We start from the raw sequence: 20801 nt of genomic DNA on the forward strand, positions 1-20801 counted from the left end.
AAAATATCTATTCTGGATTATTATGGTGTTAGTTTTGTCTTTAATTTCTTTAGATATTTGTTCAATAACGACAGTGGAAATATCAAGTGTCCTTAACATTTTAAATAAGCCTGTAATTGTGTACCTTTTAATTAACTTTGTGTGAAGGTCTTTCACTTTGAAAGGCCCAAGCACAATTCTGATGTGAGATGTATTCAAAGTTTGATATAAAAATACAATTCCTGCCACTTGGACAATATTTTAACAATGTTGCGGAGGGATAAAAATGGGTGAAACTGATTGACTAAACTTGCAATTATTTGCCGGATTGTGACACAATTTCCTGTTCTTGCATGGGCCGTATTTCTGCATACAGTGCTTTTACTCTTCTAGTAAAAAGTATTGATACTGCATACTTTTACTGTAGTAATTATTTCAATGCAGGACTTTAATTTGTTACTTTTTATACTTTTGCTTCAGGGAAAGATCTGAAATTATCCTCCACCACTGCGGGCCTGTTGTCTTTAAATTCACTTTAAATCAAATTTCAAGAACGCAGAGTAACTTTTTCATGAGAAGAATTTGCACACGCATCACGGGGTGGATGCTACACGTACTTACTGTATCTCATGCAGAAGTACATAACTGCATTTATTTGTTGTTGTTGTTTTATTAGCACTTATATTATGTAAAAACGTTTAATTAGTTATTACCCATACATACCGACTAACTGTAGCAGAAGGAATAATTAACCGACTGCAGTTAATATTCGGTGGAAGTTGTGTTTTAAGCTTCCCCATCAGTCCTTTTTCACTTGAAATACATGTACAAAATTCTCCAACAGTCATAAATTGAGAGATTAAACCAGCTCCTCAATCAGACAAGCGAGATGACAGCTATAGTAGTTGTCAATTACCAGAGGCTTTTCCATTGAAGTACACTGATTAAAATCAATACAATGTTCAATGTGAGCTACATTTGCCAAGGTCTGGGTAACTTTATTTACACCTCTGTTCAAAGTTCCATCTCTTTCAAAATGTGAGCGATTACATGACTCATTCAGTGCACAACTGATGATGAGATATTCCATTCATCAAGCAGGAACTATTGATTGCAACATTGCTCTTGTTAAATACCTCGATTATTGAAAAACATGAAGATATTTTTTACGTGCTTCAGGAGAATTTTGATGTGGTTGATTGTTTACAAGAAAACATTGATTTTAGGCATCTCGTTTGCTTTTAAGTATCCATTTTTTTGTGTGAAAATGTCAATGCTTTTTTACAAAAACTAAAAAAATATATAATTGTTGTCTGTATTGTGAAGACTTTCTGCCATTTAATAGATATTGAATGTCAATAAAAACATCTTGTATCCCCAGAGCCCCCGGTGCCTATTGCACCACCGCAGCTGACTGCTGTAGGCGCCACCTACCTTTGGATCCAGCTGAACGCCAACTCCATCAACGGGGACGGTCCGATAATTGACCGGGAGGTGGAATACCGCACTGTGTCGGGCACCATGTATGACCTGCAGCCCGTAGACAAGACCACACACAAGATCGGCCACTTGGACCCAGACACCGAATACGAGATCAGTGTCCTGCTGACCAGACCTCTGGAGGGAGGAACCGGAGCTCCCGGACCGCCTCTGAGGGCCAGGACCAAATGTGCAGGTGAGTAAAAAAAAAATACAATTATTTACATCCATCCATCCATCCATCATCTATACCCGCTTTATCCTGAACAGGGTCACGGGGGGCTGGAGCCTATCCCAGCTCACATTGGGCGAAGGCAGGGTCCACCCTGGACAGGTCGCCAGTCTATCACAGGGCCGACATTTATAGACAGACGGAAACAAAGACCATTCACGCTCTCATTCACACCTAAGGGCAATTTGTAGAATCACCAATTAACCTGAGGTGCATGTCTTTGGATGGTGGGAGGAAGCCAGAGTACCCAGAGAGAACCCACGCAGGCACAGGGAGAACATGCAAACTCCACACAGAAAGGCCCGGATTCGAAACCCGAACCTTTTTGCTGTGAGGCGACAATGCCAACCACTGCACCACTGTGCCGCCACCAATTATTTACAATGATACAAAGTGTTGTTTTATAGTGTCACGCAAATAAGCTAAATGTGTCTCTTGTGTATCATAAATACTCACATAACGATGAAATCCTAAAGCCAAAACTCTGATTGAGTGAGATGAATCATCATCATGAGACAAACATTTGATCCTCTTTAAAACAATGCCTACAGATGAGGTGCTGTAGGTGCTCAACTTTTTTTTCCCAACAAAAATATAAATAGATGTAAAATTCTTCTGCTAGTATTTTCCTCTTGTAGCGTTTTTGCATAATTGCCCACCACTCTTTGACATCCCCTTGAAGACATTTTTGACCACTCTTCCATGCAAAATCCCTTCAAGTTGCAAGATGTTTGAGGGTTTTCATTGCTGGTATTGCCCATTTTAAATTCCCCCACAACATTTAAATGGGATTCAAATTTGGGCTTTGCTAGGATATTCCCTAATTCCCTTCATTTTTTTGTTTTTAACATGGTAGTTTGGATCCAAACTAACATCAAAGTCACACAAAAACACAAACAAATTGATCGCCGCATCGCTAGAACAGTTAACTTCTGTGTTCTGAGAGGTAAAATACAGTTTTTGTTCGAGGAGTCTTTAAATACAGCGATATAACAGCTTTAGTTCCCTATCAGAAAGGGCTGTTTAATGCCTAAAAACCTCTGCTGCCTGCTGATTGTGAATGGTTCAGTTTGTGAGTAAGCTACCACCAAGAGCCAACAGGTGTTCAGCATCTGAAAATAAGGATAACATCTATCACAGCTAAGAGCGCTAACAACTGGGGGGGAAAAAAAATAGGTCCACTTTCATCGGCCACACAACGACTGTCTGATACAACAAAGAACAAATGTGCCCCATTTGATTAAATAGAGAACGAGATACTGGAAATTGCAACAGTAATAAGAGTGGTCAAAGCAGTCCATTATTTCATTATTATTCCTGTCAGCCTGTTGAGTTTGTACTGTACCTGATTTACTTCTACAAACAAAATATTAAAAAAAAAGATTTCTATTTTTTTTTTAATGCACCCCCAGCGTACAATAAATAGCCATCAGGGCTCCATTGTTGGTAAAGCCCCATTTGTTTACTCTAAAGCCTCATTGCATTTGAAGTAAATAACTGGATCCCACAATTGCCCAGCATACATCACTGCCAATTTACTTGGTAATTATTTTTCTGTTGTAGACAAAGCCCTTTGTGTTCTTATTGTTCCCACCTATAAATTATCAGTAAGATTTGTTTTTATCATTTGGATGTAAACGGTCTTCTTTTCGAAGTAAATGTATTCTGCATTGAGTACCTGGAACAATCGAAGAGTTGAATAGTTTTTAAGCACAGCAGAAAAAAAAAAAAAATCTGTTAGCCAATGAAGCAATACAAGTAAAGGCTTTCAACTTGCCTTTCTGTTTGAAGTGGGTCAGAGAAGTGATGTGATTTATAGTTGTCCCCGGCTACAGAGCTGAAAAACTGCCCAAGCACATGGTTAACTTTATAACTACATGTTTATTCTGCTTAATTCTCATTCCAAACACCCTGCGAGCTTCTTAATACATCAGCAACACAGATTGATATCGTGTGAAGCGTAGTGGCGCCGTAAATTTTGGATCGTTTTATCGCCGCTGTACTGTGGGCATTCAAACTCAAACATGTACATAAACACTTTGAGAAGGCCTGATGATATTGTGCAAATTGCCCTTCTCACAACATTAACCAGCTAAATTCCCTCGCCGGACTCCGATGCCAACTCGAGGAACAAAACAAACGTAGCCTCAGCACTTTTCCTCGGCTAATGCTGTTTGGTGTCCAGAGGAAACGCTGATGAAAATGAGTTTTTTTTCTCCCCTCTCCAGCAGGGGTGTACCCCACCTCTCCCCACTGTGAAGGTCACGAGCTCATTCATTTTGAGTCTGGTTGATAGGGATGAATGGGCCTTTACCTGCGCAGCCCTCCCGAGCTATAGGCCGGGTTTCTGCGGGGGGTCTTGCCCCCTCTGGCCACCCCGCCGGTCACAGTCGGGGAGATGGATGGCCCCGGCTCCTGAAGTGTGTTTGAGGAAGCGGCTCTTGATCTTGTCCGGCTCTCTGCTGATCTTCCCCACTGACAGGCCCGGGCGTCAGCAGCGCTCCTAATTGAACGGTTAAGACTCACAGGGCCGTGTGATACATCACTGTTGATACAGACAGGCCTGGAGACTCACTCCCCCTTGTCCCTGCGCCCCTGTCTGGAGGCGCTAATGAAAATCTGTGGACACTTTAAGGTACCGTCTCTCACGTAATTATTCACAGCCATGCTTTGGTCACTTTGCAGAATGAGCAATGTTTCTGATGACAAAGGATGTTTTAATTCAATCTTCTGTAAAACGGAGAATGCATAATGCAAGGACGCCACCAATTCAACTCGGCGACAGGAGGAAAGAAAAGGGCAGCCTTGAAAGGTTTTCTTTCCCATGAAGCACTTCCATTACTCGGCACAACAAAAGAATGTCTTCTCCAAGGTTCTGTGATTTCTCTAGGGGGTTATTTGTGAGTTTCAAGGCTTCGCAGACCAATTCAAACAACATTTTTGCTTTTTGCATATCTCCCCCGTCTTCGGACCATTGACGTTGAATTTCACGACTTGTTAACATTTGTCCCCCCCCTCTTTCTTCCCCCTGCTGGCCAACATTTTTGGAGCTGAAAGAGAAGAGTATTCGGTAACTGCGCTCTCATTCCGTGTGAAATTTGTGTTTGTGTGGAAGTTATTTACCACACTGGAGTGTCCTCCACTCTAATTGCTACTTGAAAGAAGACACTGTGTTATCAGGTGATGCCCTGGAATCACAGCATGGTGCCCCGCATTTCAACAACATTACAGCGAGCATCTGACAGAGAGACCATTTCCAGCCCACACTAGGAACGCAGACGAGCAAACCTTAAACAACAACAACTCGTCTGCAGTCTGAGTTGTAGCTGAGATCTGTGTGGAAAAGTATATACCACAACTCAAAGCAGGGACTTTGAGTTAAGACACATTGGGAAGACTTTAGTCCTCATAATGATCTGCTGATGACCGTTACCTAAACTATATCTAGATTAATGAACTCTCATAATTATTTTAGAACCATTTGGAAGAGATTGAACCAGGTTATACAACAGCATGACTTGATCAGTCTGGTGAGTGGGTCACATGGGGCTCCTATCTTAAAAATATGGGGTCCCATGGATGGCGTTTTCAGCAAATATCTTGGTTACAACAAGGCTGAGCTAACTAACCAGTTTTGTGTTTCTGTGTGATGTATCTATTCAGTTTGGGAAACTATGTCTAGAAAGCAATAAAAGGGACTAGAAGCCGTCTGTTGCTAGGTCGTTACTAAGGGCCGGCCTTCTTGCTGGAGTAGTAAACAGTAGATAAGTTACAGAAGAGTCTACTGACGTGACTGATTGTTTTCCCGTTCTTAGTCATATCCCATGTATTGCCATGGAAACATGTTGTGAGAGTGAATTGGCCCACAATATTAACACATTTTGATTACATATTTGATTTAGTTGGTAACTTGTTGTATAATCGCAATATTACACGAGAAGGTGTTCTTTAACGTGATTATTGGAGATCCGTGAGCCCACCTTCTCGTGTAATATAATAAAGTCTCCTCGTTGCAAGTTTTTCCAAACAGCATTTGTCAGGATACAGCAGATATAATTTCATACTCATCACCATGGTGGAGGAACAGTCTGTCACAGTCTGTCCTGTGTGTCTCATCTCCACCCCGTGGCCTCCGCTGTCCCGCTGGCTCTCGGGCGCTTTAAAAATGGCAGTACACGATGTCCATGCTGGGTCCAAACACCTGCTCAGACTCCCGGCTCTGCCAACTCCACATCTCCATCTATAAGTTCTCTCCATCTGCGCTCTGGTACCACGTGGGAGTAGTCTCATCTGTTTGTTTTTACTTTGCCATTCTGTTGCACTGAGTGCTATTAAACACAGGGGAATCTGCGTTAATCAGGGATCAGCCCTCGCTTAAACATTCATTTGTACTAGTGGAGAGTGGGGAGGAGCTGCATAATTCTGCTCACCCACACCAAGGTTGGTTATTTGCATTTTGCCTCCTGGTTAATTTGTGAAAGACCATGTCTGTTATAATGCAAATGGAAAATGGTGCCAGTCTGGCAACATGAAAAGGGTGGTAGTGGTAGAATTGCTTTATTTTCCAAGTACAATAACAAATTGAGGGAAAAGTGTGAACGTACATTTCAGAAAATCGTGTTTATTTCGCTTCTCTTGATGTCATATTTAAGGTTTGACACTAATTGTACAAAAGTAATCCATGCTATTGTGGTTTTTTTTGAAAATTTAGCTTTGTTTTAACAAGTGTTTATTAAACTCAACTTAATGATAAATCTGTCCATTCATACATTTGCAGGGCCAGTGGTGTCCTGTCAAGTAAAAGATTTTTGAAAATAAAGACCTGTGAAAAAAAATACACATAACCCACAAGCTATATACACAGGGTGAAGAAAAAGATTATTATTGCATGTAAAAATGAAAACACTTGAGCCTATAGGTACTCGGGCATCCACACTCAGTGAAGCTGGCCGTATACGAAATAAACATGTCATATACATTGAGTAAAAAGCGGCTTTCTAAAATGCCAAGGGGGAAGAAAATAACATTTCAAGCCTGCATGCATAAATTTAAAGGAACAAGATGCACAAGAGGTCCTGTAAACTTGTAGATTTATACATTTACATTTACAGTGGTCTTACAAATGCTTGGAGTTTGTTTCTCTGTTTGAATGTGCGTCAGAAGCTTTAAATTAAAAAATTAATAAATTAGAGCAAGGACTTTTCAGTTTAAGTACAAATTTTCTCTGAAAATGACAACATTTCCAATTCAGCTCGCCACTGGCTTCGCTTAGACGCTACCTCCTGCTTGGTAAAATCTTTCTGTATTAAGTTTTACTGCTAAAAAAAAAAACGTCCCTTAAAATTAAATAAAAGGTGGTGCTTGGTAAGAAAATTCGGCTCTTCCTGTAGACAAGTCAGAAGAAAGTTAGTTTTTAGCATGTGAATCCCTTTACTTTTTAAATATATACAATGAACAGAAGCTGTAGTGTCTGTACTCGATATAAATATTAACAGACCCACTTGCACTAAGGGTTAGCAGTCAACTATGGTTAGGGAATGCAACTTTGTGTGGAATATTCACCATAGTTTGAGTTCTTCATTAAGGTATTCTTCTGGACAAAGTATTTCATAGAAAATACATTTTGCTCGTAACCAGCGTTGGAGCAGTGTTTCGCGAACAAATGATTCTTGTTTGAATGAGATGCCTGAATTAGATTATGAAAGCGAACCTCTGAATATCTGTATTATACACAGAAAAATCATATCTAAAGAATACCACCGCTGCCTCGACCTTGAAAAGCTTGTGAGTCGCACACAAGCTCTTGCTTGTACAGTTAACCGTGTGTTGGTTCCACAACACGAAAAATCTAACTTTTCTTTCACCATCCTCTCTTTTAATCCTGACAAAGTAATGAGTAATGGTAAAACGGATTTATGTTAATGTTATTCCTCTTTTTTTTCTACAATTGTTCAGCTGCCAAAGAGGGCTTTGAAAAGTGCAATCCACAGTATAAAAAGCCCCTTTTTTTCAGTGTATAGTTAATATGTCAAGAAACCATTCATTCTGATAGACAAGAACATTTAATGACCTGGCCTGAGGGCAGTTAGGTCTCGGCAGTTATGATAAGTGTCGTCAAGCATTCAACTAGTTTTTTTTCGGTTTGGTGCAACTTCTTGCCAATTGAAGCAAATTCACAGGTCAGAGTTTACTGATGTCCAGATGTGGTAATAGCAAAGGTGTGCGTGACCTTTCTTTCAAGAAGAACTACTTAAGTCCTTGTATATTCTCTGAAAGTGTACGTTTAAAAAAAAAATTAAGAAATAGAGGAATGCTGCATAGCTGTCAGTAAGTCCAAGGACAGAAATACTGGGTGACAACACACATTTCCTAAAAATGTGTGTAGTTTTCAATGTAGGGGGTGCTGTTGTTGGCTGTAATCACATTAGCTCTGTGAGCTTAGATTATTTCCAGTCATACTTAACTGAGTCAGTATATTCTGCCTTGCCAAATCTTGTCTAAGAAAACCTTTACATTTTTTTTTTAAACAAAATGAGACTGAAGATATGTCAGCTATAACTGCTATTTTATATTCCGGCATGCAAGTGACAATCTTGGTAGGAGGCATTGTGTTTTTCAGTTTTTTCAGGCCTTTTCTCGAGACCGCTTTGAGGGAAGTTCTTCAAACTCTGCACAAATATTAACATGCTCCCAAGGAGGAACTGGTCAGATCTTTTTTTTTTTTTTTTGGGGGGGAGGAGGGGCAAAATAACTAAATTCCAGGTCACTTTGATCGTACCTGTATCCCATTCTTGTGAACGCAATATCTCGAGAGGGAATTTCCTCAAACCTCAACAATCCTCACAACAGGACAGAAACAGTTGAATTACAAGTTAATGCCTATAAATTTATTTAACAACTGAGGCACTCCAGTATTAAGCAGCTATACATAAAGTATACATGAACAAAGAATTTACTGAGGTTGTTATTCAGTGGTTGACATCCATCCATCCATTATCTCTATCCGCGTTATCCTCTACAGCGAGGGTCTCCAACCTTTTTGCCTCTGAGAGCTACTTTGGCAAAATGAAGGTGTCCAAGTGCTACGAGTGTAGTTTCGGACACTGCAACATTCAAGGGTTTCCAACATTTAGGGGGGTTACCAGCTTTAAAGGGTCAGAGGGGGACTGGGACCTATCCCACCTGACTTTGGTTAAAGGCAGGGTACATTTGTTTGCCAGTCCATCACAGGGCATATTTACACTTACTGTCATTTTAGAATCGCCAAATAACCTAACACGCATGTCTTTGGACTGTGGGAAGAAATCAGAGCGCCCGGGGTAAAAGCACACAGTTATGGCGGGAAAATATATTGTCCTGACGGACAGAAACCATCGGTTCGTTTTTCAGTGTCCAGCAGACTTCTTTTCTTTTATTTGGACTCAACGAAGGAGGCTGTTGGACTTAGTGATGCTTGGTTTGCTAGTGATCTCCGCCTTGTTTCCTTCCACAGCTCCGTGCAGTTTTACAGGGCAGATTGCTTCAGCTAAATCTAACCCCTGTCGCTCAAAGGAAAGGAAATTGTTTGCAAGGAATGTGTCTAATTAACACCATTGTTGCCTTGAGCCATGAATAGAAAACCACTTCACCTCACCATCTCAGATAACACTGGTCTGGTTTGTCACCCACAATAGCTGCGAGTCATGTGACCTATAGGGTTTATATGTTGTTTATGGGAAGGTGGATGAAAAGCCTTGGTTTGAGGCCTCTTGAATGTGTGCTCTTTTGTCAGAGAAAACAGGGTAGATTGAGTTTGTGGTGTGCAGGAAGGTTATAGGAGGACCACAATAAAAGTCTTTTTATCACAGGCAGTTGGAAGGAGAATGGCGAATTGTGTTCTATGATATTGGTTCCGCAAAAGGCAAATTGTGTTCCTCTCAAGGACACGTCTTCAAACAACTGCTATTGGAAAGGAAAGGGCTTGTGAGAGTCTCTGCATTTATAGCTGTTTCATTATTATTATTTCTCTTACCTCCATCACTCCATCTATTCCCCAAACAGGAAGGAACTGAGAGTCTCAGAGCAGATGTGCGCAAATGATACTCTGGTGACATCCTCATAAACTTAGTCCCTTTTTTGCTCTGGAGCTGCTTCTTCAGCTCATAAACAATTATCATTGAATTTGTTTGTAACCTCCACTCGTAAGCCTCAAGAGAACGATAAACAGCAGTAGTTTAGTCAGGCTTGGCGAGATCCTTTTTTTTCTGCTGTTTTTAAATTTGAACTGAAACGCCTCTCAAGGTCTTTAAATGTTTCTATTCTCCGTGTTTAATTATTCATGGTCTATCTGCTGTAATTTTTGTCACAGATTTTCTCCGTCCTTTTGCTGAATTATAGATGCCCCTTTCCCCCTTCCTAGGCGTCCAACAAGCACTCATTCAGTCTGGTTGTATAACTCTTAACTCAAGAACAGTTCAGCGTCTCCTCCTAAACTAAAGGACATGCATGTCAGGAAGGCTGCGATTTATCCCCTGTATTCCCCTGCCTGCATAGCTAGATGTTGAATCTCATATATCTCCTAAGTAGGTGGCTCAGAAAACGCGACAGGCATTTCGCAAAGTCAAGCATTTCACTTTGATTTACACTGTGGGTAACACCCAGAGTTGAGCGCGACATGTGCAGGTTTTTTTGGCGACAAATGACGACGGATGTACGGGCCATCTGGGAAGTGTTGAAGTTGAAGAATCACCTCGGTAGCCTCCCACTGCTCCTGTAGAGACTGTGTCGGTAAATGAGGGCTTGTGTTTAGTCCCATTTGTAAGTCTTAACCACCGCTATTTTCCCCAGGAACCTGAACACGGAAGACAAAGCCTGGCCTGAGAGTAAAGATGGATGTGTGGGCATGTTAAGCCAGACAGACGGAGGAGGAGGAGGAGGGGGGGGGGTCATTCCACCTGTCACTCTGACCCCAATCACTGCACAGCATATTGGTGGAAACAAAATGAAAGATTGATTTAACCAGTTCCTCCTCCGCTGTCTCAGCTCTTCCATCAACTGTCTGTCCATTTGTTTTCATCTGGTCGCTGGACTTCCTTCACCTTCTGCCCCCGAGGCGCACTTGCTAGTTTTGTTCTTTTAATCCTCTAAATCTTTCGAAATCAGAAAGGGGCTATATATTGAAATTTTCTACCATTGTATTATATTATGTTATATTATATCTTTATCTATATCTATCTATCTATCTATCTATCTATCTATCTATCTATCTATCTATCTATCTATCTATCTATCTATCTATCTATCTATCTATCTATCTATCTATCTATCTATCTATCTATCTATCTATCTATCTATATGTATATATATCTTCCGTTTCCATTCGTCAAATAGAAGTCTTCCTCCTTCAATCAAGAGTAGAAGTTTTTATGAGCTGTAGGTGCTGAATAGCTGAAGCAAAGTGGAACAAGTTTATTTGCGTCTTGTCGAAATGTCTTTAGCGTTATCACATTAAGTGCTTCACAACTGTACTCGTTCATCTCCACCTGGCTAAATGCTACTGTCATGATGAATAGACTGTAGAGACCCTTTTAGCTATAGTGGGCTTTAAACTACTGCCCTGTTCATTATGTTGCAAAGCATGATGGCAGTAAGTAACCATTATTAATTCATGAAATTTATGATTCCATGCAAATAGACATTATACATGTATATACCGGTAGATGCATTCTCTTTCTAGTAAAACATTTTCCCTATCTCCATTGATTATTAGTGTACATTTAAAACTGATTAATTTACCCAAAAAATTATCTTGTCGATTGTTTTTCTGTACATCTGTTGTCAGCTAATACAGCATGATGTTTTATTAGTATAGTTTAGATTTTCCAAAAAAGTTAACCTTAAGGAATTCTAAAAAATGGGTCAACGCAGAAATAGCAAAAATCATTTTTACAAGGATAAACTCTTCAGAAGTGTTTGTCAGATGGTTGAATAGCTTTGGAAACCGTAAAAACTGGCGTCGTTGTGCGGAGGTGTTAAAGGAGCTTTGAACTTCTCTCTCTCTCTCGAGCTCTTTTTTTTTTTTTATTATTGTTTACTCAATTATTTCTGGTTCTTTTGATATGAAAAACCAAGTGCGACACTGTGAATGCCTTCCAGGAAAGAAGGTTAGCAAATATGCACCAAAGTCACATGATTATTGCAACTTCATCATCCTCTGGGTTTCAGACGGTGAAGAATGGATATGAAAAAGCTTTCTGTTCTGGTTGGACAACATGTCATCAATCAAGCAGAACCAGAATCTTAAATATTGTAGGGTTTAGGTTTAGCCTTACAATTCCTCACAAAAATAATGAGCACACAGACAGATTTTTTTCCTTGCTTTCTTTCTTCAGACAGTTGCAGCATACAGTAGCATAGTCGTATACGAACAAAGAAAAGCACTGACTTCGAATGACTTGACAGTCTTGAATCTTGTCATTCATCATCGGCGCTGGTGGAGTACTTTCACTCCCTTTATATTCGGTGCTGTGAGAAGGAAGCCGTCCGCTCATTGATCTCCACCCCTACAGCTTCAGGGGTTTCATCAGACAAGGTGGCAGCCCGGCCCGGTCCGGCGCCGGGGCTCATTCGGTGGTTTCAATTTGATCCAGAGCATTGTGGGGCCCCTCATCCTCACCCATCATGGCAGTCTCATTTATCACCGGGCCTATAAAGAAGGACTTGATAGACTGAGGAGCGACCACCACCATTCAATAAATCCTTGTGATTATCCACGCCTCCAAGGTGTATGGGCGAAGTGTGTGTGTGTGCGCGTGTGCTCTGAGCATGAGCATTTGTCTCTGACTTTGTAATGGGTGTAGAGGGTAATGTTGGAACACAAAGAGGTCCATGTACAGTGCCTTTAAAGTGCTATCAATTATAACATGCGTATACGCGTCAACCCCAAGGCCTCGTTTGACTTGTTGCATTTGATGGCAACGGAAAACCTTGGCATTTCCACACTCCTCCCTCCTCCGTCTTGGCTTTCTTTCTCCAGTCACCCACCCATCCACCGACACGTTGACTCCCTCCATCTCCCCCTCTTAACCCCGCCACTCTTTCGCTTCCTCCAGAGGATTGCACAGAGGAGCACTCTAGGAGGGTGATGGAGCTTTGATTGTCGGTTATCAAAAGCTATCATTACGGGCTCGCTTCTGTGGGATATGAAAATGATTTCCTAAGTGTAAAACCCATGTCATTACCTCAATGGTCGCAGTGCTGTTGCTGAGATGTAATAAAAAGAGGCAAACAAATGTGCGGTGCTCCCTGCCCGCCCATGCTCAAACACAACGGAGTGAATAACACACACAGCAATGGAGAGAAGATAAGTGACAGCGGGGGAAAAAAACAGGCAGAGAATGGAGTGTTTTACATGACAACATCCTTCCAACCAGGGTTTAATCTTCGCCGTCGCCGTGTTGTTTTGGTGCCGTCTTCGGCGCCTGAGCGCGTGACATTGTGTGGCGGGAAATCCGAGCGTCTTACGATCAAGCCGAGTCATTTCATCTGCAGACAACGAGCGCTCCTACAATCTGAGCGTCCTTTCATCCCGATGAGATAGCGACCAGGCTTCAGGAGCTACATTGACTTTGCAGGAGGTTTTCTAATCATTGGGGGAAGTAGTCTTTTCTCCTCACTGCACACCCGCACCTCCCCCGACCCCTCCCACCCATCCTTCCTGGGTCTGTTTGCTGAGCAGGGAGATGGAAGTCTATGCCAGCACCAGGCATTTCTGTGCTCTTAATCGATGCGGATCTGATAAAGATCTCGGCTTTCCGAATGACTCCGTTCGCCGCGGAGCCTGAGGGAAGATCTGATAAGTAAATCGTTCTTTTGTACATATCGCCAGAAAAAAAGATGCTGAGAAACCAGACGTGTGCCACTGTGCACGTGTATGGAAAGTCTTTTTTTGTACTCCCGTAAGACCGTAAACACACCAGAAAACACACATTGCCTCCCCACCACCCCCTCCTCACACACACACACACACACACACACACACACACACACACACACACACACACACACACACACACACACACACACACACACACACACACACTTGTCTCGCAGTAAAGTGGCTGTGCTCCAGACATGCCCAATTTGTTTCCTTTCATCCAGGACTAATGTCTTGCTCTACCCGGGGGCTAAGTGCACCATTTGAGGCCCCCTCTAGGACAGGCAGTTGCGACATGCGGATATTTGTTGTTTTTGTATCATGTTTTGGTGAAATCACGTTATCGCCTCAGCTGCAGTCACATGTACGCGGGGGCCCGTTCAAATTAGCGAGAGGCAATAATGTGCTGATAATTTCTAAAAACATTATTTAAATGTCACACTGTAATGACAAAAAAAAAAAAATCACTAATAGTCCTATGTAAATGTCAAATTCAAATTATTCAATTACACCGTCAAGTGTGGGGCAGGTGATAATTTGTCCACCGCTTGGAATACCAATCTGGCTCTCACTGGAGCTCGTTCGGTGTGCCCTGGCATAAGATAGACCTCGGTAATTTCCTGCTCCGAGGGATGCTTTCATCACCATTATTACAACTCTATTCCACTAGAAATATGTGCCATACTGGAGAGATATTAGAGTCATATTTTCAGTACTTTCACCCCACTGTCGCCCTCAGCCTGTGATAGCTTGAGAGAACTGTTACAAAAATTTTTTTTTTATGGATTTCCTGAGATGGCCCTGTTATTCCTTGCTGTGTTTTTTTTTTTTTTTTTTTTTTGCTCGTGATTTTGATACTGAGCCTCTTACTGCTCGGTCAATAAAAGTAAAATAGCAGTCGCAGCAGACTGGGGTAATAGGCTCATCTCATCAGTTGTCATTCATGGGCCGATGGGCCTATTGCACTTCCATCAGCGTCTGGTTTGGATCGGCCATCAAACAAGACAGGAGCAGACTACAACGGACAGTCAGGACTGCAGAGAAAATCGTTGGTGCCAACCTGCCCTCCGTTCAGGACTTGTACACATCCAGAGTCAGCAATAACACTGTACCATTTGCACGACACTCATTTGCATCATCACCATTTGCGCCAGGTGCAGTTGCACCATTGTTTAGGTGCATACAGTGTATGTATATGCCCATTCATGTCTGTTTTTGCGTTTGTACATCGAGAGGGCGAGTTACAAATTTCAAATTCCTTGTACTTGTAAACATACCTGGCCAATAAAGCTGATTCTGATTACACGGCCGCGCTCTAAAAGGGACGAGGCACCTTGTTGTTCGTGCAAAACAGATGATGTCATCCTGAGTCACTGGTTACAAGTTGTGATTGGACGTCCGCCACAGATCCTCACATTTTTATTGCCTCCCTCAGACAGCTGGCATTTGCACTACAGGGAGCCAAAGGGGGGGGGGCAACAAACAATTAGCCTTTTCTCTACAAAACTGCAGGCAGAGGGCTGTAGAATAATCAGAAGAGCTACTTGCTAAATGGCCTGTATTTCTCTATGCACCTTCACAACTACATGTGTATTCAGGATAAAAAAGAAAACATCTCCCCCGCCAACAAAAAAAGACAAATGTGAATGTATCTACAAATGGATAATTGCTTCCCCTTTTTCCATTTTTCTCCTTCTTTACTCCACGTGCTATTTCTCCACACGATTATATTTTCCACAATTGCTTCCCGTTCTGGCATCTTTCCATTGGCCAGAATTAGGGTGCAGCGGACATTATCTATGATGTTCCACAAAGATGGGAGTGTGACATTCTCCTTGAACGCTCCAGAAATGAGACTCGCTCTCAGCCCCTCGTGCACGTCTGCTTGAGATTCACACTTTGGTGCATTTGTCACTTTGAGAGCATCTGGTTTAATTTGATTTCTGTGCCTGGCCACCCTGCAATTCTCTGTGCTTTTAGTGTAACCGTTGCCTACTGAGTGCGGCCAACAGATAGTTCCGCAAATAAAAGGGTTTAAACTTCTATTTTCTGGATGGCTCTCCCAACATTGATTTGAGGAAGCCAGTTTTTTCCTTTGCCAATTCTTACCACTAATGTGTTAAATTCTTTTTTTTTTTAGGTGTGTTTACATTTGTTTACAATGACAAACCGGCTTTTAAATAATGACTTTTATCCACATTGTTTGTTAGCAGTGTTGAGCCGGTTCACTTATTGGCTGTTAGAGTTTTTATTATGAATATTTCACTCCACAGCTGATTTCTTTTTCAAGGCAGATGTCTTGTAACACACTCTCTGCCAAAGATTTAACATTTCTTTCAAATGTTAACATTACATTCATCACTGGAGGTCAGTCCTGCTAAGAGACCCTTTTTCAATGGTGACCTTTTTAAATTCAAAGGCGCACTCCAGCACAGCATTGCAGGAATGTTTCTCAAAGAATATTAATAACTTTTATACACTGCATCATATTTTCTTGGGTTATTCTTTTAATTGTGATTAAAGCTAATAGACTTACATGATCAGTCAATTCTTTTGTGGACCTACAGAGATAAAACCTCGAACATAAGCTAATTGCCATTGTTTTCATTTTAGAAGTGGAGTTTTCTTCCATTTTCCAGACATTACTTTATCATGTGTAGCTCTTTTTGTATGCTGTGCTGAGATCCCTTCCCCAATATGTCATCAACAGCTTCTTCCTCTGCCTCCTTCGGGCACTTCTAATGCTATTTCATCTGCGCTCTGGAAGTGCAGGAGAGCTCACATCCGTTGTTTCACCTTGTGAGATCTACAAGTGTTCAATCTTTCATTTGCCGAGGAGCTCTTTGTCTTTTTGCACCATCCTTTCTCACTCGTACAAGCTTCTATCATATCATATGTCATGACCTAATTTTCTGAAACGATTCATTGTGTCTTGTAGATTTTCTCTCGCACTACATAAAACCTAATCTCATATTCCTGTAAATTCATTTGGAAGGATTTTCGATTTGAGAAGAAAAAAAAAGATCAGCTGGACATTATGCCAGTCGGTATCCAGGTACTTCACAAGAAGAAACGTGTAGAGGAGTCATATTCTGAGATGTTGTTTGCAGATTGCTGCTTGTTTGTTATGTCCTTTGCGCATCCTGTAGAAATGCACAGCATGCTGGCGCTCCAGTCCAGTCTCCCCCCCCCCCCCAATGCACCTTCAGAATGTTAAACATGGCTGCCATGGCTGCTTCTGAATTGCTGGACTGTGTCTCCTGGGGAACGGGGAAATTGAGCCCTGGCTCTTCCTAATAGGTGGTAAAGTGTTAAGTTCCAGAGAAATGGACTGCGAATTTAACCTGGAATGGAAATTGATCCCATTACCTTGTGCTTGGGTTGCTTTCCTCCCGTAGGAAAGGAGAGAGAGAGAGAGAGAGAGAGAGAGAGAGAGAGAGAGAGAGAGAGCAAGAGGGGGGGGGGGAAATAGATGGGGAAAGGCAGAATGAGGAGAAAGAGAGGGAGAGAAATAGAAAAGGGGGAGTCACAGAAAAAGAGATGGACAGAAAACGGGAAATAGAGAAGGCGACTGGAGGGAAAAAAAGAAGAGATAGAGGGAGAAAGAGAGAAAATGGAGAAAGTCGAAGAGAAAAGGCAAAGCGAGACACAGTGTATGTGATTAGAGGTGATAGGATGGCAGTGGGGGTTGTGTCCTGCCTGGATTGACAGGCCGGCTGACTCTGTATCAGTGTGGCGCTAATAGCTGACCGCCACTGGGCGAGATGGAAAAAGGGAGTGGAAAAAGGCAGAGGACAAGGCAGAGGGAGCAGAGGAACGCTCTGAAGGGATGATACACCTCCCGCTGAGGGTTCCCACCAACAGACCCGTGGTGGCTTGGTGTGTGCAGCTGCTGTGAGACCAAGTTAACAACGGTGATTGGATTTGGAAACGCCCCAGTATCAGGCTGTGGCTTTGAAATTTTAAAATATTTTCAGGAAATATGAACTACAAACAGAAGAAATAGTATTTCACTATGAAGAAAAGTACTGACTGGGTCTCGAGTGTTATGAAAAATCCGGTACTAGATGTTCTTCGACCCAAAATAACATTCTTCTCTGTGCCCTGGCATAGACCTCAGTAATTTCCTTGATTTTACTGAAACTATCTCTCACTACCCGCCATTTCATATGGCCTAATTGATTATCTTGATGTATGCTGACACCTCCTCTCTCTGCCCATTTCGACAGAGCCCATGCACGGCCCGCGACGACTGGAGGTGGTGGACATCCAGTCCAAGCAGGTGACGATACGCTGGGAGCCGCTGGGCTACAACGTGACCCGCTGCCACAGCTACAACCTCACCGTCCAGTACCGCTCCAGAGTGGCTGGCAAGGAGGAGACCCGAGAGGAGGTGTGTTATGACACGCAGAGCCGCGACCCTCAGCACACCATCCACAACTTGACGCCCTTCACCAACCTCAGTGTCAAGCTGGTGCTGCACAACCTGGAGGGTGTCAAGGAGAGCACCGAGCTGGAGGTTCAGACTGATGAGGATGGTAAGTGACACTGCACTGTTGTTGCTGTAGATATAAGCAATATTAAAGGTCCCATGTTTTGCACTTTTCAGGTGTTTTATTTCCAGTCTTGATAGCCATTAGAATATATTTTTGTTGTTTCATATACCAAAAACTATCTCGGTAGAGATTTACATCTCCTCTCTATACTTCTCTCCAGAGCTCTACCAAGAACAGGTTGATTTGTGTCTGTATCTATGAGGTGCAATGATAAGAATAACCCTTTCTTCTGATTGGCTGACTATTTTCTAAATGACGTAAGCCCAGGCCAATCATAGGTTTGCTTCAGTCTTGCAGCTCACTAGCTCTGCGATAGCATGACCATTCGGTGTTGTCTTCCACATAAAGTTTGTAAAGTAGGCCGTACTGAGGCCTGACACATGACATGAGTGCGAGTTTGTGACATCACAAACTTGCTGCAATCCAAATGGCTCATCCAATCAGCACAGTTCAGGATGGCTTTATGCATTTCTCTGTGGAAAGAGCGTTCTAATACTTTCACAGTATGTATACCAAGACCTGCCTTAAAATACAAAAAGAAATGGGAATCTGAATTTCCAATGAGTATAATATGGGACCTTTAAACTATTGTAGTTGTAAGCATACCAAATTAAAATTTGTCTTAAGTTTTGAACCAATTTATACAAATTCTTAAACTAACTTGTTAAGGATTTTCATATGTGATATATAATATATATCTGATCACAATGAAACCAATTATGGATGTTAATTGGACGTGGTTTAGTTGTTGACAAATACATGAATAAATACTTGGCAAATTATCTTAGATTTACTTAGAACTCTACTTTATTGTGGTATACTATGATATAAACAGTGTTTGTAAACTGCTAACTAGGAGATTAAGATACATTTTTCTGTTTGTTTAAATGAATTAAATTGGTAATCTGTAATATGGTAGTGTTGCTTATTCTAAGCCATCAAATTTAGATAAGCTTTTAATGGAAAAACTCCAAAAAGAATGATCTTTTATTATCTCACAGTAAAAATTGCAGTCAATATCCAAAGGTGCCTTATTCTTTTTACCATTTTACTTAACGGAGCATTTTTAGATGAGAACAAACATGTCTCAGACATCTGAAAATCTCATATTTATTAATAAAGTTATGATGTTTTGATATTGAGAATGGGTGGATAATTCTCACCTGAGAGAACAGTCATAAACAAAGTCCAAATATTTTTCAGTAGAGCTCAGGAGTCAGACAGTAAGCCTCTGTATGGTGTAGTTGTTTCACCTCCCTCAAAGATGAAAGATCTCCTGTGTTGCCTCAGCAGACACAGGAAATGAACTCTATAGAAGTCTCAAGGAACCCCGGCCGCCAGATAACAAACAGGCTCAGCTGACGAAAAGAGAGTCATGTCTGGCTCAGATATCTCTGGCTGGAAACTTAAAAGTGGCAACTGCTTCTCACTACTTGACTGCTATGTAGTTCTGCGTGTATGTAGGATCCCATGGGAAAAAGTATACAGACGGGGTGTAGCTGTAGTATTTATTTATTTATTTATTTTTGATTTATCTCGAAAAACGCAATATCTCCCCATCACTCTGTGTCACTTACAGAATGAAAGCAATTCACACAAGAGGTTAAAGGAGCAGATTTATTTTGCAGTATCTCAGTACAAGTAAACATTTCAGAAAGATTAAGATTCCCACAATTCCCCTGGGGTTACAAGTTCATCTTTGCCTGCAACACATTTTTTTCTGTATGACAAGTGTTCAGTTTTGCTGTAAAACGTCTCGGAGTGTTTGTCTTGTGTAACAATGACTTTAAACACTCTCACACACTCCTGTTAAGATGTGTTTGGCTTTGGCTTATAGCCATTTGTTTAGTGTGGGTCCTCGACAAGCTTTTTATTGATTGTTTCATGCACATTAGAGAAAGGTGCTAGGATTGGAAGAAAAAAAATCCCGATAGAAAAGGTTAAAGCTGCTTTCATAAACTTTTATTAACAACATTTTAATATCTACGGTCACTAGATGGAAAAAAAAAACCAACAACATAAATATGGAATAAAATCCTAGCGTGTTGAATTTTTAAAAACGAACTGTATCTGTAACTTGAAAACTGTCGCTCTGCCACCAGTTTTGAGCAACATGTCTGTGGTCATTTCCTACAGTGCCGGGGGCCATTCCTCTGGAGTCCATTCAGGGCAGTGCCTATGAGGAGAAGATCATCTTGAAGTGGAGAGAACCAGCGCAGACCTACGGGATCATCACTCAGTACGAGGTACGAAAGTACCACCGTTAGCTAAATGTTCACCCGTTATAGTCGTGACCAGAGTTAGTTTCTGGATTACGCTGTTCATTCTCCTCTACCTCATTGTTAATGGTGTGCATTTCTTTAATGCCTCCCCGGTAGCTGTAGCCTTGGTCAGGGGGGGGGGGGGGGGTGATTGGATGGAACCAGCGTTTCCTCGGGACGATTGGTGTTCAAGCAAAAGTCAATGCAGATTTGTTTTACAAGTAAATTACTTGCGTAACGAAATTATGTAATGTACATTAAGTAACTTTCTTTTGTATGTAATTTACGTAAAATGACCTATTTCAAGCCAAACCATGTTTTTTTTTCTGGAACCTTACCAAGTAGTTTTTGAGCCCTAACCGAATCGCGACCGCGTCACA

The 20801-nt window shown here is 41.6% G+C and overlaps 1 protein-coding gene across 4 annotated transcripts in view; it reads left to right on the forward strand.

Moving 5' to 3' along the window:
- Positions 1 to 20801, forward strand: part of LOC138617436 (receptor-type tyrosine-protein phosphatase mu-like) — a 160025-nt gene that overhangs the window by 62748 nt on the left and 76476 nt on the right. For all 4 annotated transcript variants that reach the window (XM_069692471.1, XM_069692473.1, XM_069692472.1 and 1 more), the window contains exons 7-9: positions 1361 to 1654; positions 17834 to 18142; positions 20297 to 20406. In XM_069692471.1, the coding sequence (XP_069548572.1) occupies positions 1361 to 1654; positions 17834 to 18142; positions 20297 to 20406 (713 nt within the window). The remainder of the gene's footprint in view (positions 1 to 1360; positions 1655 to 17833; positions 18143 to 20296; positions 20407 to 20801) is intronic.

Source organism: Brachyistius frenatus, unplaced genomic scaffold (assembly GCF_029030835.1).
Source record: "Brachyistius frenatus isolate BFR_SWC_R1_liver_20210118 unplaced genomic scaffold, ASM2903083v1 Contig_12, whole genome shotgun sequence".
NCBI lineage: Eukaryota > Metazoa > Chordata > Actinopteri > Embiotocidae > Brachyistius > Brachyistius frenatus.